Source organism: Cryptomeria japonica, chromosome 8 (assembly GCF_030272615.1).
Source record: "Cryptomeria japonica chromosome 8, Sugi_1.0, whole genome shotgun sequence".
NCBI lineage: Eukaryota > Viridiplantae > Streptophyta > Pinopsida > Cupressales > Cupressaceae > Cryptomeria > Cryptomeria japonica.
The window spans coordinates 453,531,846-453,559,624 of NC_081412.1; the positions used below are offsets into that span (position 1 = coordinate 453,531,846).

The 27,779-nt window shown below is 38.1% G+C and overlaps 1 protein-coding gene and 1 pseudogene across 2 annotated transcripts; both read right to left on the minus strand.

Moving 5' to 3' along the window:
- Positions 1 to 25,572, minus strand: LOC131052696 (PHD finger-like domain-containing protein 5A). Of its 2 annotated transcripts, none has more exons than XM_057987279.2 (2): positions 25,367 to 25,572; positions 1 to 518 (listed from the first exon to the last, which is right to left on the minus strand). In XM_057987279.2, the coding sequence occupies exon 2, from the start codon at positions 485 to 487 to the stop codon at positions 155 to 157; it is 333 nt and encodes a 110-aa protein (XP_057843262.1). In that variant the 5' UTR covers positions 488 to 518; positions 25,367 to 25,572; the 3' UTR covers positions 1 to 154. The 2 variants fall into 2 exon arrangements, with proteins under 2 accessions (XP_057843262.1, XP_057843265.1); XM_057987282.2 differs by having other exon boundaries at positions 25,407 to 25,570.
- On the minus strand, positions 1,754 to 3,370 carry LOC131052907 (WD-40 repeat-containing protein MSI4-like; annotated as a pseudogene).
- Positions 25,573 to 27,779: the final 2,207 nt, after the last annotated feature.

A 27,779-nucleotide genomic window follows, 5' to 3' on the forward strand; every position in this document is an offset into this window, starting at 1 on the left:
TTTATGTTGGTAATGTGTATTATCTGATTGATTGAAGATCCAAACACGAGCCTTTCTAAAAAAAAATATAAGAATTCCAGTGTACAATCTAGGTTATAAAAATAAAACACATACTGTAATTATCAATGAATTAGTATTCAAAAAAAACCTGCATCTATCTCTTCTTGAAACCATATTTCTTCCGTTCATAAAATAGATCTGTTTTTGCACTTCCAAGATTAACAATTTTTGGGCATCCATCCCTATCTTTCTCTTGTTGGGTGCATTCCTTGCAGTAATATGCATCTGAAATGCCTAATCCACCACAAATCACACACCTTCCTTGGTAGGATCCATAGTTGCATTCATCACAAACTCGAACAAGGGTACAAGGTCGCACATAAGAATCACAAATTACACATTTACCATCACACTTTTCACAAAGTCGACCTATAGCTATTCCCGGCTGCTTTCTGCACATAATAAGATCAGGATGATGCTTGGCCATAGTGAACCGCTAGATTGTACTGTATATTGACCTACAAAACAAATATCCATTACATACCATCCAACAGAAAACCCAACTAGATGCAGAAAATTGATACTAAGAAAAGAACAAGAATACGAAAAATTTAGAGTTCCCATAGTAGCTTCAATAAAACATGGATTAAAATCACAATCAAGATTAAATAAAAAAGGATTTTGATAATAAATAATTTCAGAGCTACACACTACACAGTGACATTAAATTTAATTAGCCTATGCTACAACAAGAATCGCAACTGGCTACTTGGAAACTTTTTTTTCAGTTAGGTATATGTTTTTCTTGTCGGGGAAGCTATGAATCCTTCTTACCAGTTAACTACAGCACAAGGGCTTGGCTACTAGGAAAGTTTGAAAACACAAGTATCTGAAAGAGGGGATACTTAAGAAAGCATAAAGTGCATTGCATAGACTTCTTAGGGAAAAGGCGAGAACTGAGAATCTAGAAGGAAACCATATCTAAAATGGCAGACACTTCTAAGAATTGTTGAAAATAGTATTGGAAAAATCTTGAAGTTTGTGGGAATAATATTGAAAATTTAATGAACTTTAACTGTTTTATACAACACTAGGTTCCAGTCCAGAATTTCCAGAAACTACTCGAACAAAAGCTAAAATCTGCCAGAAATGTCTTTTATATTGCTAGAAACACTTCCAGCTCCTCTTAGGAACTTCAAGAAGTTTCCAATTTCCACAATTAGGAAAATTATCAGGAAATCAGAAACGAATTTCTAACTTAAGGAAAATGGCTTCCAGGATTCAGAGCATTTGGGTATTTTTATCATCAGCGAAGATTGTTAATTATAAAGAGCAGATAAAGAAAACACAAACTCAAGTTTACCAAATAACAGTTTCACAGAAAGAGAAAGACACAACACAGCGAATTATGCAGTTCATCATTAAAGGCTACATCCACGGGAAAAGCAGGGTATTCATGATCTATTATTCACAGTGGCAGAATACCTAAGTTCTTCATCTAATACAATATTCCATCTTCAAATATATAGACAAAGTCTTCAACAGACGAAGAGAAAAAGAGGAGGGAAAGTGAAAAATTTATTGTCTTATGTGATAGTTGGATTTCAAAACCAACTATCTCTCACCTGAAGTCCAACCTATACAGCCACAAACAGTGGTGTCCCCAGCTTTATCAAGCTTAATGTCACATTTTAACCAGGTCAAGAGAAGCTTTGCAAGACTTCAGCTTCTCCAAATTCTATTCAAGGGCACTTCAGATGAGTCTTCTCCAAGCCATGTTGGAGTCCACAAAACCTAGCAGCTGAGCATCTTCTGCTTTAAACCTCAAAGCAATTTCAGAACTAGCTTTTGTCAAACATACAGATAGCTGCAGGAACTCTGGCCTGTGATTTGCACCCTTTGAAAAATGAAATTGATTGTTGCCTCTACAAACCTGATTATTCCCCATGTATGGAACTTCAAAGTTGCGGTTTGTTCCAATACAAGAAACAGCAATAAAATATGGAGAAAGGAAAAACATATCCTCATCCCCATCAAATTTATCCACATTATCTTCAGATGCAGGATGGACTCTATATCTCTCGATCTCATTTTCATAAAATTCATTATTTTTCTTAATCTTTTGCTTCAATGAATTGATGGCTTTAGCATTGCCACGGCTCATCTTTTTCGTAGCCTCCTTGTTAGCCAAAGTTTGCACCATAAAGTCCTCTAGCATAACAAAAGCCTTAGTAGCTGTCTCATTACTGCCTTGAGCATCCCGCAAAATAAAGCAGGAATCATCACCTGCAATGCAAAATTCCCAAGCATTGGAGGTCCAAAACTGCACATCCTCAACCCTATACACACCTCTAGCATCAATTGAAGGACTATTTGATTGTTTTTTACTATGAGAAGCAATAGATTTTCGTTGCTTGGAAGACAACGGTTCAACTATAGAAGCAATATGGTCTTGTATACTCCATAGCAAAACACATTTATCTTTTCCTCTAGAAAGGACAAATAGTGCACTTGGACTCATAGTCAATGCCAACTCAACATTATCTTTATATCTGGTCAAAAACAAATCGAGACGAGAATCTACTGCCCCAACGGAAGCTTGGCAATTTGGTTGTGAATCCACACCCCAGATAATTACATCTTGACTGTCTACAAGTAGCAACAACTTTGCTGTTTTGCAGTGATTCTTGGATTTTGTTAACCTCCCTAAGATGTATAATGGTCTTGAACTTCTCTACAAAAGAACATGCCTCTTCATTAAACAAGGATATATGTTCAGCTGTTACAACCCTTGGTTTGACAACTTCACTGGTTGCAATTACTAATGTCTTTGGTACGCTTCCATCAGTCTGTTCTGAGAGGTACAAGCACTGACTATTCTTGTAAGTTGCTTGATGCAATTGAGGCTCCCATTGACAGGAGGGAGAAGGCCAAACTAGGTTATGATTAACCACCCAGTCGTAAAGAACAAGCACCAGTGACTCTCACTGCATACATTCTCTCGTCCACTAATAGCTGCCCTACTTGTACTCTAGATCAACCTTTAGCACTTCCTTGCTTTCTTCTCCTTTAACTCAAAGCTGTTCTTCTCACGCATAGCTTCAATTATTTCCCCAAATTTCTCCTTAGCAGCATCTTTAGCCTCTTGAGCCTTCTAAGCAGTGTATTCTTCATATTCTTCGGCTTTCTCCTTACTTTCTTGCGCCTTCCCCGCATGACTATCCTTAGCTTCCCTAGGCTTCTCAGTAGCAGTATCTTTATAACCATAAGTTTTACCCAAAGTTTTGTCATTGCCCTCCTCTTGCATTTGAGTCTTCAAATCTATAATGTCAGCATCTATGTTTTCCAATAGAGCATTGATTGTCTTCATCGTTTCTAAGGATGAGGAGTCATATGGGGGTGGCACAACATGTGTTAAAGGCTGCACAACATTTCTAGGCAGCATTGGAAAGAAAGGTAGTGTTCGATATGAAGCCCCTTGTGCCTATGTTGAATTTGGAGTCTCTTGAGATTTAAACATGTCACTTATACTGGTGATATCTTCTAGTGATACATATTCCTAAGCAGACATCCACTATTCTTGAAAACTTGGCATCATTTTTTCATTGAAAAGGGCATCTTTGTTGTGAGGCGCTTGTTCTGAAATAGGATCCCTCAACTTGTAACCATATGTCTCATCTCCATATCCAATGAAGATAGACCATTTCGACATCACGTCCAGCTTCATTCCAATTTTCCTGTGGAATGTGACCCAAACACTCACAAATGATTGTACGATATCCTCTTTCCCAACCACTTCTCTTCAAGAATTTCAAAATCCAGCCAAGAGATTGGAAGGGACACTACAAAAGGGTGCCCAGAGCATCCCTCCCATCTAAGCCCAAGGGCGCAGAGCATTCAACCAAGACAACTCGACCCCTTGGCCCACAAGTGGCAGGAACATCCAACTGAGACAATTCCATCCCTTGGGGTGGTGTACTTAGAAGAGTACCCTATATCAGTTTCTCCCTCCTTGTATCTCCTCCCTCACCTCGCCATTATTGATTGATGCAATATGATAAACAGACTAGAAATCTAGTTATTCCACATTATTACTTATATCTAACATATAAGATGTTATGTATCAAATTTATTATTTGTTGTATACATAGTATTGCCTATATTAGTATGTAAGTAATTATGCATTAAAACGTTATCATGTTGCATACATCAAGCATATTAAATATATATATCCCTGCATACCACAAAGGAATAAGAATGCTACTGCCTGCAATAAATAATAATTTCTGATACCCGATATAATAGGAATGGATCTGCTCTTGATGCTTGTTGAATTCCTTTCCTTGATTTATGCAGATTATATGTATTTGAATTTCTGATCTGATTCCTTATTCTGTTCCGGATCTTCCTCCTCCAATCCTCTTCATAAATACCTCTTATACCCTCACCAAGGTAGGTGACACTTTGGAGGGAGATGCTGCTTCCGAATGAGATGACCCTTCATTATTTTATACCCCTTTCAATGCAAACTTGGGTGCTCCATAAGGGGTCAGCCCTATCAAAATAAAGATTTATTATTTAATTTTGAGATTAAAATCCAAAGATGGGTGCTACACACCTAGGGTCAGCCAGCCATGAGTCGGCCCTTAAAGAATATGATTATTTCTTAATTAGCCACTGATCCTGAATCAGGCGGGCCTTCCTACTGCTCTTAATTAGGTTGGTCTTCCTTAAATAATTAAGGCCAATATTTATTAGAGTCGTCCTTGCATTTATTAATCCCTTGGGGTTTGATTATTCAAGCTACAATCTGCTAGTTTATTTGATGTGCCCTCTTCTCTTATGACGAGCCCTAATCTCAGGTGGGAATATGACAGTCCGCCCTTCCCAAAATTGCTTGTCCTCAAGCAATAGTTGAATGAAATGGAGTCTAATTCGTAATCCACCTTTCGTTGCACTACTCTGATATTATCATAAGTTGAAGACATATGATTTCTCCTTTAATTTGAATGTGAAATATAACCATTTGTTGGAAATTGGCAAGGTTTAATTTAAGGCAAGTTTTCTCTCATCCTCCAAAGAAAAAGGATCAAGGCCATCTTGTATTTGCAAAAACTGATTAGGTTGGTCATATGTTTGCACATTGGATATCTTTGTGAGTGGAAGCGAGGGTGACTTTTTCCACATATTAAGATGAGGATCAAAAGCATGACACACATCTATGTGATGCTCTGAAGAAGTTTTCCTTTCATTTGTTAGAGGAACCTCAGGGGTCCTATGAAGAGATTATAAGTTGAGATTGATTCTTATTGGTTGGATAAATTGTTTCTAGATATTGAGAATATAAGGGTGGAGCAACCACTAAATGTGCTCCTTAACATCGAAATTTCCTTGTTAATTTGGTGATTCTTCTATATCACACTTTATCCTTTTGCTTGACTTTTCTTTTTCTTCATCCCATGCTTCCTTGTTGGCTAATGCTTCTATATTGCATACTTGGCTTCTCTTCCCATATATATGTCCCAACTTCCATTTCTCTTTGCACTTGAAGAACAAATCTTTCCTTTGAAGCTCTACTTGCTTACAAACATGTCCATGCTCCCAATTTCCCTTGCACTTGTAACATAAATTTTCCCTTCGAAGTCTTTCACGGGCATCTCTAGGGGGGAATTTTCTTTTATGCCCATCTTTCTCATGGAAGGAAGGGTTTATCTTTTGATGCCATATTTTTAGGATAACTTGTATTCTTTGTTTCGGTGGCATCAAGTCCTATGGCTTTTAGGATTACATCTTGTAGAGTGGTAGGATCAAAGGCACTTACTACTCATTAAATAGATTTCGATAGCCCCTCAATAAACAAGTATGTGAGTCTCTTTTCGATTATTCCAAGAACCATGACAAAGAGATTTTGGTCACATAGTCCTTAATGCTCCCTTCTTGCCTTAATTAGGTAAATTCTTTGAAATACCTCTCCGTATGTTTTTGATTGAATCTTTCAATGAATTCGTTGGTGAAGTCGTCATAGGATGTTATGTTTTGATTGCCTTGTGTAATCAAACCATAGTGCCACCCGTCATGAGCAACCCCCTCTAAATGTAAAATGGTAAATTTGATGGCATCCTCTTCCATCATGGGGTTAAGAGATAGGTATGTATCTAATTTTTGGACCCATGAGTGAGCAGTGACATTTTCTGACCCATCAAAATTTAGAAGAGTTATTTTGCTTACTTTATGATGTAATATTTTGTTAGGTTGACCCCTTTCCCTTCTAGGGTTAATTCTTGATCCTCCCTCACAAAATTCTATAAATGGGATGTTTCTCCTAGTTTTAGGGTTGAGTCTTAAATATGATTTGGAAAGCTCCATTAAGTTATGATTTGGTTCATTAATTTCCTCTTCTTCTCTAGCTAGCACTACTCTAGGTATATTGGGGGGTCTAGTTACCCTTGGAGTTGACCTTAATGGGGTTTTTGTTGGACACAATGGATCGCTGAGAGGGGGCTGAATCAGTGATTTAAACAGTTTTTACTTAATCAGAGTTATACAGGTTCAATATGAGATACACAAGGTGCAGCCCGATTACCAAAGCAATGCAAACAGTGTGCGTAGGAGAAATAACTAAAGGATTAATACATCACACACATGAAGATGCAACACAACACCTGATGTACGAGGAAAACCCAATGTGGGAAAAACCTCGATGAGAATAGCTGCTGGAGATCTTCTGCTCCAATCCAACCTCACAATGAAAAGATCTGATTACAAATTTTAGGGCACCAACCCCTAATTTATGAGCACCAACTCAAAGGAGCACCAACCCCTATACAATTTATAGGCTACAACCTAAAGGAGCTACAACCCCTGCACTAAGCACCTACTCAATGAAAATAATATGAAAACTCAGATATACAAATGAGATCCTTTCTGCAAATGAAGTTTTGCAACCCTTCAAAGCTCTGCACTACCGGTTTCTATCTTACCGATTTGTATCAGCTCAACACACACTGCAACTTAACCTTTCTGTTGATTCTAACTCTGCTTAATCTTCTCTCCCTCTGTTCTGCTGAATTCAAATCACACTTGGTTACTCTCTATCAGGTATTGCTTCTTTCAGTTTGTCACCTCTGCATTCTATGCTCACTTTGCCGATTTGTTCCTTACACCGGTTTACCCTACTTCTCCTTTACCAGTACAATCTTCACTCACAAACACTTCAAGTGTTTTTCTCTTCAGGTCTCAGACAGCAATTTCACACTCCTTCACTCTTTTTTTTTTCAGCCGCACTATCTGTCTTAGGTCACCATATTTTAAACTGAAGCTTTCCCGCCAAAAACCAATTCAAATAGAGGGCGGCTAGGGTTTTCTTCTACCAACCAAATCTACATCCAATCTGATCCGATCTGCCTTGGATCGCACAACTACATTGGAGGAATAAGCCATCACGCATTTTCCATTTGTCCAAAGTATGTTTGCCAAAAATAGCAAACCCGACCATGATTTCCGGCCTTGAAATTTGTCGACTCATTTGTGACCCAGCTGTTTCCTTCTCGAGGTCCTCTTGCAATCCAATTTTCTTGCTTCAATCCAAGCACCAACAACTCCCTGATCTTTCTTTGTCATTCATTCTTCCTCGAGCCACATCAATCTGTTATCGACCCGTGATTTGTGGTTGTTTCATTTAATGTCGACTAACTGCTCCAACAACCATGTCGATGGAAACTTCACCGACCTCTACATGCTCGCCACCTCAACTTCATGTGGCATCACATCGGCATACACTTAGCTCACCGACACAAGGTCGGTTCAAACTTGAACATTCAACAAATCCTCATACCAACACAAACCCTTACCGGTAAAACCTTCTTCTGCTGCTATCGGCAGCATACACTACACTAGTAGCTCAACTTCACCTCCGGTGGTTTGTGATCTCTTTGTCACTCTGCCTCTTCATCACAGACATTGACACAAACAAACAGCCAGCCTACAAACCGGTTACAACTTGCCATGCCAACACACAACTTCATATCACCTCTTACCGGTGATGTCACTGACAGTCTCAATACCTACTTGTCTTCCATGCCTTCATACCGGTTTTGTCTACCACCATACCGGTTGACAAGCGTCCATGTTAATCTTCCTTATGCCGGATCAATCTTCTTCATACCAGGTTGGCATAGCTCTACCGGTAGCCTGCAATACCAGTTGACATCAATGACAACTCAATGCCAACAGTTTTATCATTTTCAAAATTATTTGAGTTGGCATCCCTCCCATTGGTTTGGTTGGGTCTAGGATTATTGTTGTTCATATTTTGGATGGCTTGGAGAAGTCCTTGTGCCATTCTCTCATTTTGCTCCATGAAAGCTTTAGTTGTTTGTTCATTGCATTCCATGAAGGGCCTCAAATCGTTTCCCATTTGTTCACTCATTGTACTGTTTAGAGTGGAGTTATAGGTGGATGCAAGTTTCTTCTTTTCTCTTTCCAATGCTCTTTGAGCCCTTTGGCTAAGTTGCATCAACTAATTTTTGCCCCTCAAGCTAGCAGGAATGATGCTTTGGTACCAATTATAATGTCCCCTTTTGGGATGACACTAAATTTTGCCCTAGAATAACAAGTTCAATAAAAACAAGGAACATAAATAGTTAGAGATATAAATTTACCCAAAGAACGTAAAAGCAAGATAGATTCTAGTTGAGATTTTGCAATCATGTTAGATAATTATGGAGGATCAATTCATAAAATCAATAATTACTACTAGGGTTAAAGAACATAAATTCAATCATCTTAATCATATAATATATGCAATTCATTATTTGGGTTCAACCATAATGGTCTCGGATAAGGAGATATAGTAAGGTGCTCAAAGCAATCCTCATGCTAGGCCCAAAAGCAGTTATACCATCCCTCTTGGCCTCATATGGCCTTCTGCCATCCATCTTTCATGAGGTGGTGTACCTAGTGAGGAAGCTTGTACCTGCCCTCCCTATTCATGCCACCTTATTGAGACTCCTTTGAATCCATTCCCACAATCAACCATTGTAGATGTTGAAGGGGAAACTACGATAGGGTGCCCAGAGCATCCTTCCCATCTAAGCCCAAGGGCGTGGAGCATCCAACCAAGACAACTTGACCCCTTGGCCCACAAGTGGCAAGAACATCCAACCAAGATAACTCAATCCCTTGGGGTGGTGTACTTAGAAGAGGACCTCATATCAGTTTCTCCCTCCTTGTATTTTCTCCCTCACCTCGCCATGATTGATTGATGAAATTTGATGAATAGAATAGAAATCTAGTTATTCCACATTATCACTTATATCTAACATATAAGATGTTATGTATCAAATATATTATTTGTTGTATATTAGTATGTGAGGAATTATGCATTAAAAAATTATCATTCTACATACATCAAGCATATTAAATATATATAGCTGTATACCACAAAGTAATAAGAATGCTACTGCCTGCAATAAATAGTAATTTCTGATAGCTGATATATTAGGAATGGATCTGCTCTTGATGCTTGTTGAATTCCTTACCTTGATTTATGCAGATTATATTTATTCGAAATTCTGATCTGTCTCCTTATTCTGTTCTGAATCTGCTTCCTCCAATTCCCTTCATAAATGCCTCTTATACCCTCACCAAGGTAGGTGACCCTTTGGAGGGAGATGCTGCTTCCAAATGAGATGACCCTTCATTTTTTATACCCCCTTCAATGCAGACTTGGGCGCTCCATATGGGGTTGGCCCTATTAAATATATAAAGATTCATTATATAATTTTGAGATTAAAGTCTTGATGTGTTTTTTATGCACATAACATTTCAGAATAAAATACCAAGGTAATCTACCCTCTCTTGAACAAAATCACCTTAGATGCTAAGAATGCGATCAACTAAAATGATTCCAAGGTTTCTACATGTCAGGTCTTGACGAGTGGGTAACTCAATGGTCGATGTGAATTGTTGTGTTCACTTGGGGACTTGTTGACGTGTGTTTTGTACACAGCCTAACACAGAATAAAATACCTAAGGGTATCTTATCCTCTCTTGAGAAAATAGTCTCTAACTGCTGAAGATTCGCATAAAGGATCAGTTAGGTAGACTCCAAGGTTCTTTGATGTAGGGTCTCTACGTGTGGACAAGCTCCAGTGGTATGATGTGATTTGCTGGAATCACAAGGGGACTTACATTGAACTTCCGATCTGCTTTGCTGGACACAGGCTCTTACTAACTTAGATTTGAAAAAAAATGGAAAAAGGATAAGGGCGAAGAGAGGATCTAATCCTAATACTAAGAATGTAGGAGCAATGATTTGATTTTTGACAAAACTCTAACTAGATCTTGTTTTGACATCAATGGAACATCTACACAAGACTAGTGCGATCTTCTAAGGGAGCTTTATGATGTTCAAATCATCACCGCAGGCATAGATACCATCCAAGTTGATGCATATCAATGAAGAGGTGACAAATTGAAATTGAGCTTAAGCTGAATGATTCCAGTTGACTACGCAAGGCAAGTCTGCAATCAACAAACTGCTAGTAGTATGGATGTACGAATTCCACCATCAATCAATCACATTTCCTCCATTCATCTAATTATCTACCATCTAAGATTGAAGACTTCAAAAAGAAACCATGCAAATTGCAAGAAAACGACATATTTCACCATTACTTCAATGAAAATGGAGTTTGTTTACAATCAATGGCAACAATTTCTTGCCTTGTCCTCCTATTCTACTCTAATTGCTATTCTATCAACTATATTCTAACTCTTCCAACTATTTACAACTCTCTCTAATCCTACTTTACAAATGAAATGTTTGGGCTTATATAGTGCCCACAATACAATTTGATGGCTTAGATCAATTCAAGATCAATGGCCAAGATTTTACAATGAAAACCCTAATTAGGGTTTGTTACAACCATTACATAACATTCAATGTTTGACCAATGATAAAATTGTATTGCTTGGACACATGTCCCTTCTAGAAAAATCGACCAATGGATAGCCGGGGTAGGTACATCGGAGTTTGTGCCACCTTCCATGAGTTAAGTACATTGAATCTGATCATGCTGAGGTGGAACACACTGACTGGAGAAATGATGACTAGGACGCCACCTCATTTGACACTTGTAACTTGGTAGATATTCATCTTGATGTTGTTGAGAAACTTGCTTTAATTAATTCATCTGGATCTATTTTGCTTCTTCAACGAGCCCTTGTTCTAACTCCTTGCGTCCTTGATGTGCAGGAAGATGATGTACCTCGCCTTGGAATGCTGGATTGAAAGAGGTCGCCCATGTCCTGGCTAAGACCGTCCCGACGAAGACCGTCTTGGCGAAGACCGTCCTTGATCCGGCTTGATTTTCCTTGAAGAGACCTCCATTTGATGCCTACACAACATTTCAAAATTAGTAACATGATTTTGCAATACATAACATAAATTAGAGAGCAATTTTTTAGGAAACTTAATGATAAGTCCTTTATTAACCATTTCCTAAAAACAACTGAGCTAAGGCAAAACAAAATTTCAAAATTAAGGCAATGACAATCAAAATTTGAAATTAAAACAAGAGATCTTGCCATACCTTACTTGAGAGCTTAACTCTAAAATGCAAAAATGAATAAAATTCGCCTAGGCGGAATTGAGGTATAAATAGTCTTCAATGTTATCTCCTCAAAAGATCAATTTCGCCACCTTTGGATTTCAACGTGATCTTCAAGTCTTGCCTCTTTGACAATTCGCTCAAATGGATCTTCAAGTTCGCCTTAACAAATCCTCCTAGTCTCGCACCACCTTTATTAGTAAACTCCAAATCGCACTTCTCCCTTGTCTTCCTTAATTCGCATGTAGAAGGATAAAATGATGATGTGAAAATGAAATCTTCCACTCCCCATATATAGCGCTTGGATTGCATTTACCCCTTAGGCCGACTTGAGGATATAAAACAATTTTTTAAATGATTTTTAAATGATTTAGCAAGGCCGACCTCCCTTTGTAGCGCTTCAAATTCGATTTTTATTAATTAATTAATTAATTATTAATGCCTTACGTTTTTAATTTGCAAATTTTGATTTTTAATAAAGGCAAAATAATTAATAAAAGATCAACGCCACATTAAATGCCAAATTAAATAGGATTTTCAATTTTTTTATCGAACTTAGCATTTAAGGAAAATTTGAATTGCTTATTTGGCGCCAAAACTATGAAAATGAGAGGGACGTACCTCATCGCCCTGGTCCCTTGGAGAGGGACAGGAGCGATCCATGATTTTGTCTTGATTTTTGCATTTTTCACGTTCAACTCCTTCATCTCCACGTTCAACATTAATCATCATGATGAGCTCTTCGAATTTGATTGCCTTGCATGCGTTCATGAGTGTCTTTGGATGTTCATCGCCCTGGTCCTTGTCCAAAGGACAAGAGCGATCTTCAAATTTCCACGTTCAATATGCATCCTTTTATCTTCGATCTTCATTGTGATGTCCTCCAAACGTCGTCCCTTGCCTCGCTTAACCTCACCTTGCCTTGATCTTGAAGGAATATGAGTGCTCTTGATAGGATCGTCCTGGTCCTTGTCCAAAGGACAGGAGCGATGTGAGCTTTTTACCTTGATTAGCAATGTTTGGACGTTCAAAACTCTTGTATGTTATCTTCAAACGATGCCTTAGACCTTGCATTACCTTATGAAATCTTGTTCTTACGTAAATCTTGCACAAAATGACCAATGCATCTAACATCGCCCCGGTCCCTTGGAGAGGGACAGGAGCGATCTATGTCCTAGGATGCGAATTTCATCATTGTGACGACCTTTTAATGTTTGTGCTTGCTAAAGACGCCTTGAAATGTCCCTCGCCACCTTGTCTTGACTTGGATCGACCTTGAACTTGCATAGGAAGTAACATCACCATTGTATCGCCCTGGTCCCTTGGAGAGGGACAGGAGCGATCCTCCTTTTGTAGCCTTTATCTCACTTTGTCAGGTTCCAAGTCTATATTCAACGGATTCGTCTTTCTTCACTCCATTCGTTCATGCCTTGACATTGTTTGTAACTTTGCAAGAAAATCAATTATATCAAAAATCGCTCTGGTCCCTTCCTGAGGGACAGGAGCGAACTAGACATTTAGGACCTTTGTGGACGTCCAAAAAATCTTCATTTTGTATTCAATGCGTCCATCTCATGTTCTTCCTTGCTTTTGAACGTACACTTGTCTTGACATTTGCCTGGATTCTGTCTAATGAAGGAAATCGCTCTGGTCCCTGGGAGAGGGACGAGAGCTACAAGGTACCTCGCCCTGGTCCCTTGGAGAGGGACAGGAGCGATTTTGCTCTTGTGGGCCTCATTTCACTTCATCACCTTCGAAAATTATATTCAACGGATTCGCAATGCCTCCTTTCATTCATCCATGCCTTGAGATCGGTTGAAATTTGGCGAGAAAATCATCTACAACAAAAATCGCTCTGGTCCCTTCCTGAGGGACAGGAGCGAACTTAAGCATTTTGGTCCTTTGTTGACGTTTGATAATCTTCAATTTGTCTTCAACGGGTTCGATTGACCTCCTTTCTTGCCTTCGAACATAAAATTTGCTTGATCTTTGCCCAGATCGTACCTTATGAAGAATTTCGCTCTGGTCCTTCAGTGAGGGACAGGAGCGAATTTGACCCTCTAGGCAAAACTTCATCATTTCATTGTTTTTGATCAAGTCCGGATGTTCTATCATGCTCATTTCGTCCTTCACCATGCCTTTGATGTCTCGATTCGTCCAAACAAGGTCAGGAATGGCTCAACTAAGCATTTTCGCTCTGGTCCCTTGGTGAGGGACACGAGCGATTCGCCTTGGTCCCTTGGAGAGGGACAGGAGCGCTTTTCGCTCTGGACCCTTGGAGAAGGACAGGAGCGAAATTTGACTTTTCGCACTCTTTATCAGGATAATTTTAATGGAATATAACATTTAAGTATAAGTGACATTTCCTTCTATGTTTCTTCTTTCTTATACTTTAAGTTATATTCCATATATACTTTCAGGATGTTTGAGAGTGGTTTCAGACCTCCAGGAGTTATATTGCAAAATCTAGTTTTTGGAGGTTTTTTCAGTTTCCAGACTTAGTCAAATTTCAGGATCAGGGCATTCCAGACTTAGCCAAATTTCAGGATCAGGACCTCACTCAAGCCGGACTTGGTTATCCATGTGATCTCCCCGACAGCACTTCAAGTTATATTCATTTGATAAAATGTACCTCTTTGGACCTTTTCACATCGTCAAGACGTTAAAATCTTGCAAGGACAAAGCAAAATTGGATTTGTAGCTCCGGTCCTTCACTGAGGGACAGGAGCGATTTTTCCCCTGGAGGCATTTCTGTGCTCATGAAAATCTTCAATTTATATTCAATGGAAAGATCTCGCCTTTCTCCATCACTTCCAATTCGTAATTCATCTTGACCCTACAGGAATAGTAAAATATTTGAAAACGAGCTCCCGTCCTTCACTGAGGGACAGGAGCGATTTTGCTCCTACAAGCCAAAATATCATGATTTTACACATTTTAACACTTCACAAGGCGAAAACAAATCATTTGAAATGCCTAGGATCAAAATTCAAAAAAGTCAAAATTTGGTCAAAAATATTCAATCGGACAAAAATTCACATTTCACTTTCAATACTTAGACAAATCTAAGCTCTGCATTAACATTCCAATTGAAAATTAGACCAATTTGGCAAATTCATTGCATTCAAAATTTGCATTCTAGAAAAGGAAACTCAAAAGCCCTCAAAAACGACTGGATTTTGGCCCGAAAAGACAGAATTTAAAACCCTAAGGCTTGGCCCTAAATCCAGACAACCAACAAACTAACAAAACCCTAGAAAAAGCAAAGCGAAAACGAGCAAAACGAGCAAAAAACATGGGTCCCCATTTGCAATGGGGCGATGTGTGAAAACGTCACAACAGGACTTACGCAAATGTTTGGATTATCATGAATGATGCGGAATAGGTGTGCTGACAACTTAAGATTTATCAATATGGCTCTGGATTTACTTCTTACTAAAAAATGGGCAAAAAGAATAGGGTTCAAGAAATCTATTCTAAGCCTAGGAATGTAGGAAATGATGAATAGATCCAGTGGAATCAAACCAAGCAAGGTCTCACAATCAGGTATTGACACAAGCTTAGTGCAATCGTCTAAGGTATACTTAAAGATTTTCAGGTTATCACCATCAAACGTTGACACCATCCAAATTGATGCTTGTCAAGGGATGCGTGATAGTTGAAGTTAAGCTTACTTAAACTTCCAATTGACCACACAAGGAGCACTTACCAGCGGCAAGGAGCTAGTGGTATGGATTATGGATTCCACACAAATAAATTCAACAAATCTCACTCAATCTAGCATACATGAAAATAAATTCTAATCTAACTTGGAGGAATTGAAAAACATGAATGCAAATACAACACTTGAAGAGAAAAATCACCAACAATTGAACAATGATTATGATTCAAATAGTTGCAGCATATACCAACAATTCTACAAAAACTCTCTTACAAATGAGAGACAAGGAGGCATATATAGTCTCTTACAAAGTGGATGGCCAAGATTGATCCAAGATCAATGGCCGAGATCATGCCAACAAAACCCTAGAATTGCCCTAATTAGGGTTTACATCAAAAATGGTGCCACCAACATATGGCCCAATGAAAAGATACCTAGTCATCAAATAGGGAATCTTCTAGAAGATTCCTCCCTACATCTCTCTCTCTCCTAGCATACTCCAAGAATCTAGCCAATACTGAATCTAACTCATCCATGGAAATGCTAGGCAAGGTATTCTGTTGTAAATCAATCACGTCTAATGAATCCAAGCAAGCATCCAAAGTGTTCTCCCATTCTGGCATGAGCTTCTACGAACTATGAACATGAATCAGCAAAGAGACCCAAGTCATCTATCTGACTCTTCTTCAAAGAGTCCAATTGGCAAAAATACATAAATTTCATCTTGTCTCTTAATTCAGCCAAGTGTAAACCACTAGCATCACTAACATCAACACCCAATAATTCCTCAATCGAAGCAAGGATCTTCATCTGAATGTCCTGAATTAATCCTTCCATCTCCATACAACTCGACTAGGCGTTCTCATAAGTTGATTTCTTCATGGCTAATGAACAATACCAGCCATGGAAATCATATCTGTCTCCACTGTACACAATGCTCTCGCTGACCAAGGTGGAGTTAGGAATCTTCTTCAAAGGCAGGAGGCGTGAAATAGTCTTCTTTTGAATAGGCCGGAATTCTTCCCAAACTCCCTCCAAATACTGGATTTTGAATGCAAGCCCTGTTGTCTTATCATATGCATGAACAAACTGAGTAAGGAAATCATCTGCCTGCTTTCTTCTATTCTCAATCCACTTTTCCACCTCCGAGAGTGTACCTCTCGCTACCTCACAGTGTGAATGCATTCCATGGTCAACTGTAATAGGGGAAATAAGGGTGGGATCTTCACGCCTTATCCCTGCAATATACTCTCTAAGTCTGATATTCTCTTCTCTGTACCTTTCTTTCTCTGCAATCTCTCTATCTAACCTTGCATTGATTGCCTTGAAGTTTTCACCAACCTCCTGAAATTCTTGCTTTCTGGATGTACGACCAAGGGCAACTGAAGTGATCTGGAAATCCATAGGAGTAGCAATGTCAGTTGTCACGCCTGCAATGGGAACAACAATCTACGCAATCTGCATTCCTATCTCATCTCTAGCTATGTGCGACAAAATCTCCGCTCTCTTGGGCTCTTTCTCCTTAGCACTCCTAGCTAGGTAGTCATCAATGTCGTCAATAGGCTATACCTCTATCATTTGTTTACTTTTCTCCATACTTCTCATCAGCCATTCAGGAATAGCAGCCATCTCCATACCATCATCGAGACATATTTCTTGATCAAGTCCTCTCAATGCCGAGATAACATCATCATTATCATCAAGATTATTCCCTGTCCAATCATATACCTCATTTCCCAAAGTAACTTTCAAAAGGACAGTAGGGGATCCCGGCTGATCATCATTCTCATTCGAAGATGCAGATGTCGCTGTGGCATGAAATTCCTGAGTATTCCCTGGTAGTATCACAGTGTTGGAACACTATTGAGTCTCCTTATTTTGTTATGTTACTTCAATCACTTTGATTGATGAGACACTGAGAGGGGGTGAAGGAATAATAAGTGGAGGAATGGTAGTCTTCTATTTCTTCTTCACCTCCTCAATCTTCTTCCCTCTGGCCTTGACTTCTCCTAGCGTGTTCTTCCTTCTCTTGGGAGCTTGACTATCCTGACTCTCTTCGTCTGCATAAATCCTGACATCACTGATAGTCCTCTGATCATCCTCGGAAATAGACTCTTCCGGCTTCATCCTTTCATAAGTGAAGGGAACACGCATATCAACTAACTTATTCATCTGTATATCCACCCATGCACAGGAGAAACTCAAGACCTCTCTCATCAATATATTCAGGTCAATCTCTTCTGACTCTAACCAATTAGGCAATAGGATTGCCTTCTTCATTTCACTCTCATACTGTGGATGTGTATGATCTTTGTCATCTAACACCTAATCAGGAATGAAGAAAAGTCCACACTTCCTCATAAAATTCACTAACATTCTGGACCACATTTTACTCTTCACTGCTTGCTCGTCCATCAGGTTGGCCCAATAATCCTCTATGTCAACTTTGTGAATGAACTTCTCTCCCCTGATCCTTCCTACTTTCTTGTCTGGATCAAATCTTTCTCTTTTCTTGTATGTAGCAAATCGATAGAATGCAAGCTCCTCACTCGCAGTGCTAGCGGCTATGGCAGACTGGCAAACCTCTGACATCTTCCCAACTGAAATAGGGAATGTCATGCCTGTCCTGTGCTTCTCTCTCTGAATGACATCGAACTCTAGAAGTTGTCTCACCACTTCCAACAAGATCATTCTGTCGGTCGGATACCTAGGAAGTCTGTAGGGTTCAAATTGAAACCCATGAATCCTCAGGTACATGAAAGTGGGAAACTGAATATACCACGATCCATATTTTTCTATTAACTCCATTGCCTCCTTGGACAATCTTTTGTGGACTCCGCCTTGCAACATCCGTGTGTTGTACATAGTGAATGCATCATTCACCCTCTTATAGTCTTCAATTCTATACATGCTCAGTTGGGGTTAGCACTCATGACTCCTGAATTGTCCTTGCCCATTCCCGACTTCACCTTTGCATATTAATCCTCTGTATGAAACAAACCGTGCAAGCAGGTATATCAGACAAGAAGTCATGGCGAATGACTTGGACCGCTCTACATTTCTCAGCTGAAAGTCCAGATTGTCACTTATAATCTTGGACCAATTTACTAATGTTCCTCTAAGACAATCCTGGATGAAGTAGAACATCCATCCATCGAATACTGCTCCCTGCGGCATCCCCATCACTCTGTTGAGTAGGAATATCAAATCACTATACTCCTCCTTGAAGTCTACGCACATGAGTGTCTTGGGAGCCTTGGAATGATGAGACCTAGGCTCAATCATCCACTCTTTGTTTATCAAATTCTTGCATACACCCATCTTCTTCGTGTATCTTTCTTCATATTCATCCTTGGTCACATCTTTCATGTCTGTTCTGCATGGAATCCCAAACACCTCTATAATAGCATCCTCAGCAAGGTAGGCAATGACAATGCCCTTAGGAGTCTTGATCATTCTCGTAAACGGATCGTAACATCGTGCACACTCCACGATAAGCTCACTGCACTGTATGGACTGTGGAAATCCAGCGGCATGAAAAATACCACTCCTCATAATGTTCGCATATGCTGGGGAAGGAACTTGATCTCCGACTCCAAACATTCATTGTTGCATCTGGTCGAAGTGTAGGAAATGCATGTTTGTATCTATGATCTCCTTCCACCTGGATGAAATCTTAAACTCTGGATAAAATCCAGTCTCCAGCATCTTCAATAGTTCTTTCCTTTCCTTATATCCAGACTTCGACATCGCACTTGTACGAAGCTTGAAGTTAGACTTAGGAAAATAAATAATGCTCTTAATAAAATTCCTGACTTTCTAAAGATTTTAGCTAATTAGAAGATGGAGTCAGGAAAATAATCCATACACTTGGTAAAGTTTAACAATTAGATTCAAAGTGTGACAACACTAGGGCATGGAAACCCTCTATAAAATTCATTAATACCTCCTTATGCTTAGAAAATATGCAAGCTAAAATGCAAAGGAGTATACTGGATTAATGATGACTAAGGAAAGGTGTGAAAGGTTGTTTTTTCACACAAAGTATGTTTGAAGACACCTTCTACAGTCAACAATGGAGGTAAACAATTCTGAAGACAACCTGAAAATTAGACTTTTAAAACATGTTGTAATCTTCAAAAATGTGCATAAACTCAATAAAAATCAGTTTTAATGATGAAACAATCATATTCAGGAATGTAAGTGTGGCTAGTAAAAAATAAATTTCTGAGGACAAGTTTGAAAATTGATTACTTCAGACTTGCCAGCACCTTGCAAAGTAGTTAAAAATCCCTGAAAATGATGGAAAATAGCTAAGGAATCAGCTCCAAGCAAAATTGCCAAAATGGTTTGGTGGTTGGAAATGAAAATTTCTAAGGACAACCGCCTAACAATGGAGTTTTCAGACCTGCCACAACGATAAGATGGTCTAAAAATGCACAGAAAACTCCATAAAACACCTTCAAATGCAAATCGCCTAATTTGGAATTCGCTGGGCAATAAAAATTGAAGTCTGAAAATTAATGGGCAACCATCAATGGAGGTCAAATCTGAAGACAAACCTCAGATCTGAAGCGAATCAGCAAGCTAGGAATGATGGGAGCCAACAAGCATGCATGGAAAATCACCAAAATGTGGCACCAAACCCCTCCAAAACCAAAATCGAAATTTTCTCAGCTATGGCACCAAAGTCAAAATTCTGAAAATGTCATTAATGGTTGCCTCGATCTGCAGCAGGGATGGAAGCAAGGATGGCAGCAACCTGGAAAATCGCCCAAGTTGGGGAATAGACACCCCAAACACAAAAAATCGCCTTCCTTAACAAAATCACACTTCACCAAAAAATCGCCATTTTTGCAAAAATCGTGGCATTCAATTAGCAATGGCAGCAAGGATATATGGCGCCCAGCTAGAAAAATGGAATGGCAATGGCAGCCAACAAAGTCTTCAATCAATCACTTCACTTCAATCACTTGCCAACTATGGAGAAAAATCGCCTTTCATGGAGACACCTGGCAGATTTAATAATAAAATAATGCTGGAAAACTCCTCTCTTATACTTGCTTTTACCTCTCACTTTCACCGCACAAGCAATGAGGGATAAAACACTTGCTTAAATACTTGTTTGGTAAAAAACTAACTTGCTTCTAAAAGGTTAAAATATTAAATGCTTATTGCAAGTTATTTAATTTTTCGCTTTTAAAATTTTAAATAATCATTAATCATTATTTAAAAGCAATTAAAAATGGCGCTCACTTATTAAATATTTCGATTTAAGTCCAATTTGAGCCTTCAAGGGAAAATCGACTTGGGTTGGGATCAAAGTTACATGACTCGCAGTGAGTCACGTGAGTCAGCGCGTCGGGTGACCCCTACCAGGTCACGGTGACCTTGACCCGGGCTCGGACGGGTCAGGGAGCGTGACTCGCTTGACTCGCCGAGTCCGAGGGTCGTGACTCGACCGGCGTCACTTAAAAAAGTGTAGTCAAAAAAACAAAAACAACATAACATTTTTTAATGATTTTTTTTGCCATTTCCCTTTCTTATAACCCTAAAAGGGATTGGCCAGGCAGATAGAGAGGCTGAGGCTGTGGCTATGGCAAAGGAGGAGGATAAAGCACGATCAGGCACAACACGTATGGCTACTCAGACTGGCACATCACAAGCAGAGACTATGGCTACTCAGTCATCCAGGACCTACCTTAGACACCTTTCTAGGAGGCAGATAAACGAGGTTGGGCCAGAGCCTGAGCCATAGACTTGTTTTTGTTTACACTTTACAGTTACATATATGTTTGGGAACATTTGAAGTCATGGATTTTATATACATTGGACAACATTTATAACTCTATATATCTATGTTTTCTAATTCCTTCAACTACAATTTACATTTCTACGCATGTGATGGATGTATGTTTATGTATGTGATCAAATTAGCTTCTATTTGATGATGTTATAGTGTCTTTAAGCTTAATTCAATAATGGGTGTATGAAACAAGTTTTAAATCGTTAAAAATCTATAAATTTCAAGGGTTTTATTATTTTGCCGAGTCCGAGCCAAGTCACAAGCCGAGTCAGCCTTGTCGAGTCAGAGTCGAGTCCGAGTCTGGGAACCTTGTTTGGGATTGAAAAATCCCTTTAAAAATCATTAAAGTGTCAAAAATTTCCCCACAAGGGAAAATCGACCTTAGCTTGGATAAAAATCCATGCAAAATTTTATCAAAATGCACATAAAACACTCCAGGGGAAAATCGATGGCAGTCTTGACACAAAATCCACACTCCAAATTCACCTTACTTGCAAAAAATACTCCCTGGTGGAAAATCGACCTCAGTCTGGATGAAAATCCGGACTTAAAACTCATCAAAATGCTCTCAGTGGAAAATCGACTTGGGTCTGGACTAAGAGTCTACACAAAAATCCACACTAACTTGTCACAAAACATCCTGGTGGAAAATCGACCCAGGCATGGAATCATCCTCAACGTTGTCCGCACTATAGTCCGCACTCCTGGTGGAAAATCGATGGCAGTCTGAAAAAATCCTGACACTTAGCCAAATTTTAGCACTTCCAGGGGAAAATCGATCCAAGTATGGATAAACAGTGGTGGAAAATAATAGCCAGTATGGATTTCGGAGGAAACCCATGTGTAGTGCGGATTTTGATTGGGGGAAAGGGTGGGTAGTTTGGAATATGAGGGGAAAAGCACCTCTAGCATGGAATTTGAGCCTCTAACCCTTGGAATATGGATTTCCCTTAGGAATTTGGCATTCTAACCACTCAAAATCACTTAGAAACTTCAAAATTAGACTAGACTTAGGCAAATTTTCCAAAATATTGAGCGAAACGCTAGGAAATTATCGGGATAAAGTGCCAAATCAATTTAAATAATACCTTAGGAGTGAGAAAACAACTCAAAAAGGTCTGGGAATAACCTGGCACTTTAAAATCACTGATGCGCGTGTTTAAAAACACATTAACACTCAAAAGGTCAACATTTAGACAAAATTTAGGAACATTAAAATATCAACATTTGCAATTTAATCCTATAACTTCAAAAACCCTAGACGGCACTAGGCATGACCAAAACTCCGAGACTCAGGCATAGGAAACGCAAAATTGCCCACTAAGCAGCCAAAACCCTAACCTAACAACACAGAAAGCTGAAAAAGAGGGGGTCCCCGTTAGCAATGGGGCGATGTGTGAAAAGGTCACAACAAGTCCCAAGGTGGGCACTAAACACCAAGGGTCGGAAAGCCATGAGTCAGCCCTTAAAGAATACGATTGTTCCTTAATTAGCCGTTGATCTTTAATCAAGTCAGCCCTCCTACTGCTCTTAATTAGGTTGGCCTTCCCTAAATAATTAAGACCAATATTTATTAGGCTCGTCCTTGCATTTATTAATCCCCTAGGCTTTGATTATTCAAGCTGCGATCTGCTAGTTTATTTGATGTGCCCTCTTCTCTTATTACATGCCACAATCTCATGCAGGGATATTACACAAAACATTTTCGATCCTCCACTTATCTGCCTCCATCTTTGCTCAAAAAACCTCAATGGCTCTGATACCAATTGTTAATTATAACGAGCAGATAAAGAAAACACAAACTGAGATTTAACAAACAACAATTGCACAGAAAGAAAGACACAACACAGAAAATTACATGATTCACCATTAAAGGCTACATCCAGTGGAAAAGCAATTCATGTTTTATTATTCACAGTGGAAATACATAAGTTCTTCATCTGCTACAATGTTCCATCTTTAAATATATAGACGAAGTCTTCAACAGATGAAGATTCAGAAAGCACGGAAAGTATAAAGTTTATTGTCTTATGTGATGGTTGGACTTCACAACCAATGACAGGGAAGGCATTTATGCCATTGCACAGAAGAGAAAGACGCAACACAAAATTACGTGATTCACCATTAAAGGCTACATCCACAGGAAAAGCAATTCATGTTTTATTATTCAGTGGCAATACATAAGTTCTTCATCTGCTACAATGTTCCATCTTCAAATATATAGACGAAGTCTTCAACAGATGAAGAGTCAAAGAGAACGGACGGTGAAAAGTTTATTGTCTTATGTGATGGTTGGACTTCACAACCAACAAGGACAAGGAAGGCATTTATGCCATTAAGTTTTAGGATGAGGTTCTCCTTTAGGCACTTGAGGAGGCAGAAAGAAAAGTACCCATCCAGTAGAACAAATGACTTTAGGTTCTACAAATGGGAGAAGAGACCAATGGCCCTTAAGCACTCAACAAGGTCCTCAATTTCAATTTCAGCAAGTGAGAAAATGTGTTGGTGACAATTTAAACTGTTCACATTCTTTTGCTCAACAACTGTTACTTCAAGGATCAGAAAGGCCATCTCCCAATGCAGGGCTTAACCAAAGGGAGAGGAATCGACCTTTAGAGGGGGCATTTATGCTTTTGACCTTTACATAGTGCTTGTTTTATGATCATAATGGTGAAATTAGCAATACCCATGCCATTTCTCATTTAGTTTTGTGCTCACCTCAGTGGAGTGTCTCAATACAATAACATAGTGACAAGTGGCATGCTTTTGTATTGAGCTTGGCTCGCAGCTCAATTGCCATCCACATCTCACTCATCCCTATTTGCCGTATCTTCCATATTCACCATTTACTCATCATTATTACACCCTCATTCACACTTACTTCCATACATTCACTCGCTGCCTCAGGTTCATTTCCATTTTAGCCCTAAGGTTCATTCCCATGACTCAAGATTAACCTACTTCAGTCCCTAGGCACGTGGGAACAAATCTGCAATTCAAATTTCTATATTCAAATTCTAAATTTCCCACCCCTTTCTGCTAGCAATTATGAGCCGACTTAACACACATTTGTACAACATGTTGTTGCTACATCATTATGTTTAAACACATTTAAAAAATGCAACGAAATGAGAAAATCATTAGTGCACACTCAGTTTCTAAAGGTAATAAAAGAATTTAATCTAAATCATCATCACGTAGGTCATTTGCATGTCTGTGCTTTCTAATACTGTTCATCACTGCCACTGACCTGCCAAAGAGGTTTGACATAGGAAATAACATTCATCCATTGAGTCAAACTCCGAAACAATATCCCTGGGCGCTATACTGACAAGTTCAGCTAGCTAGAAGATGAAAGCTAATAGATTTTCAAGCGCATATTCTGTCAGATCAATCTTGCGCAACACAGATAAAATCCACACGGCATATCAAGTCCACAGCACTTGGAATCAAACTCACAGTACTCAGGAATGAACTACAGAGGGTTTTAAGACTGCACAAAACCTAAGACAGTCATCATACAGTGCTAACAAATTATCCTACGGTGGCGAGAATTCAGCAATACATCTGCATAATTCTTCTATTGTACGTTTTAGAGCTCATACTACTGTCCGTTGCGTTTAATTTTTGTGTAATTATTTCAACTATCAGTCCCAGCTCTGATCAATCTATGTCAAATGGTGCTTATTAATTGCATTTATAAAAAAGATTAGATACAAGGGATTTTATTCTCTTACAATTATATAAAAATAGTCTACATAAGATGTAGGTGCAGGGACAGGTTCTCATCCCAAAGTGGAGTTTCCTGAAGCATATGTAAAATGGTCCTTTTATTGTTCAAATGAACATTTTTTTAATTGTCATGATGCAAAAGAAGAAGCATCTAGAACTACAAGCATGTTGGAGCCAAATTTCTTGTTTAAAGGGAAACATTATTTGATCTCTACGTGTGCGGAGGCTCTATTTTAGGTTTTTACTAAAACAATCGAGAGTTCTTAACAGAATTACACTTTTTATTAAAATACTCGCAGAGTTTCTTGCAACCTAAATGAAAATCCAAGGTTAAAAATCACTCATCCAGTTATGATTTTAATTTTCATTTACAAACGACCTTGATAGCCTTACCAGGCCTGTAACCTGCAAATACTTTTACGGAATGAAATTCAGCTTCAAGAGCGGTAATGTTTATAGAATTTCTAATTCCAAAAAAAACAGTAGTTCCATTAAAAATGGACCCATTTCAAAATAAAGGACATCCTAAAAAAGAGCCTCTTCTAAGGCTTATACCTGGAATGGTTTAGCTCACAGAGATTGTGTTGTGAGTTACCTCTTTCCCTGATCAATGGAAGTTATTACATCTTCTGGCACTCTTTTATGCACATAAACATACAGTTCGCCGCTGCTTCTTTTTTTTCACATGCTTACGTTTTATTTAGAAAGGGGAGGAAATAATGAGAGACCTAAATTTCTATGATTCACATATTCTATGTAATTCAAGTGAATTGAAGAGCAACCTACGTTAAATTTAAGTTTATATATTTGTAATGGTGAAATTTGGATATTTTTGTTATTTATATTTTATTTTGTGTTTGTTTTAAGAAGAATGTTTTAATTATAGATATATATTGACAAATGTCATAATATTGTGTAAAGTTGGGTTTCTTTTCTTATATATTCTAGTGATTATTATATACTTATCATTCATTTCATTCATATGCGTATATATTCTTATATATTTGTCCTATTTGTTTATTCATTATGCTAATGTGCACACACGTCCCATTGTGATTTGGCGACCTCTTTCATTTTTTAGGACAAGTTCACTATCCACACAATTGCACACTTGTCTTGCCCAAATTCAAAAATTAAAAATAAAATTTTGTGAACTCTTGATTTTACCCTTCTTATATAGGATTGACTAAACAAAAATTTGTCTAATGTGTTATTATTGCATTGCATTTGAATGTTTTCAATGCATTCATCTTACCTATTGAATATTCATGAGTTTTTTCTCATTTGAAGTAGTTAAACATTTGGATCTGGTGCACTAAAAATAACCAAGATCTACATAATCATCCTTAGAACATATGCATGATATTGTTGAAAATAGAGTGAGTTATTGCAATAACATAGATTTGTGTATAAATTTTAGTTTTCAAGTATTAAGTCAAAATAATAATGGAAAAGGAGAGCACATAAAATTAAAAATTCACAAAAGTAGATCACACAACATTGGATGTACATGGAGAAACTATTTCAAACAAAAAAAACTCCAACATCAAAGATAGACTTAACTATATATTATTTTTTAGAACAAATGTGCATAACCAATGAACTAAGTCCCTTCAATTTAATAGCATTCCTATGGTACCTATTTGTCTCTAATGACCTCATAATACCATCATCCCAAAGATCCAATATGTATAGAATAATAAAAAGACAAGCAACTATAAATGGTTTACAAAGTAAGGGGCTAATACCATGGGCTTAAAAGTAGGCATTGATAACATCCATGCAAAAATCTAATGCCCATAATTAATTGGTCAACCTCCTTAAATAGAATATAACTCCTCTTACACCACTTAAACATCATAAATCATGCCATAATAGTTAAATTTCCTCATTGAGGCCACTCTCCCAATCCTAGGTATTCCATAAAGGCAAGTTGGTATTCCATAAAGGCAAATGAATGACTTGTCATAGTCCATGATGGAGAAGATTCTTCATAACTCCTATTTAACTTCCTTTTGTAACTCTTGGCATTAGTGTCATACAATACAAGTAAGAGAATACAAATAATAATAAATAATTGTCCCCACACATATAGGGGCATCCGCTTTCACCCTAGATTCATGTTCCTTGGAGTACATATATTATTTGTCATATGCAATTAAAATAGGACTTAAGATTGCAAGGTAAATGAGTATTGAAACAAATTGTCACTATATTGTGAGATATATTGATCTTAATGCAACCAAATTCAATAAAAAATGATACATCGTAAATAGAAATATGAAACCACAAAGTAGATACAAATCATAATACAAATATTTATGTGATGAAACCCTTCAGATAGAATTCCTCTCCCAAAGAGACTCAAACCTGCATTATACATCAATGTATCCCTCTAAACTTTAGTGTCATAATAATGCTCAAATGACTAGTAAAATAATATTATCCTACTACGATCTTAGGGCACCAATATGTAAGAGAGATTAATGTAGGAAATTGTTAATAATATTGCAAATCAAGTGCCCAATACCAAAATGTTCCAAAACTAGGAATCTAAATTCTAATGAGATATCACACATCTTACCAAATGGTCTACGTAACTTGAATAGTGCATAACTCCTCTTATCCACCTTACATCCACCTCGTATATCATAAGAAGACCAAAGTTCTATACCCAAAGGATTTTTTATGACATCGTCTTATATCCTAGACTCAATGCTATTGAGGGAACAAGGAAAGGTATTTCGAATCCTATGCTAGTTGCAAATCAAAATAAAATACCATATACATGTAATAGATCATAATTTAATATTTATTTGTATTCATATATCAAGTTGTATTGAATTTCTCATGCTTCCTTAATATATTATATTTCATCATTTTATCTCTTCTATCTTCTCATCTACTCTAATGAATAGATCATACTAATTACTTATAGCTACAATAGAGAACATGGCCCTTAGATATT

Bases quoted from the DNA above. Each gene is read 5' to 3' on its own strand.
- LOC131052696 (XM_057987279.2), bottom strand. From the start codon at position 487: ATGGCCAAGCATCATCCTGATCTTATTATGTGCAGAAAGCAGCCGGGA.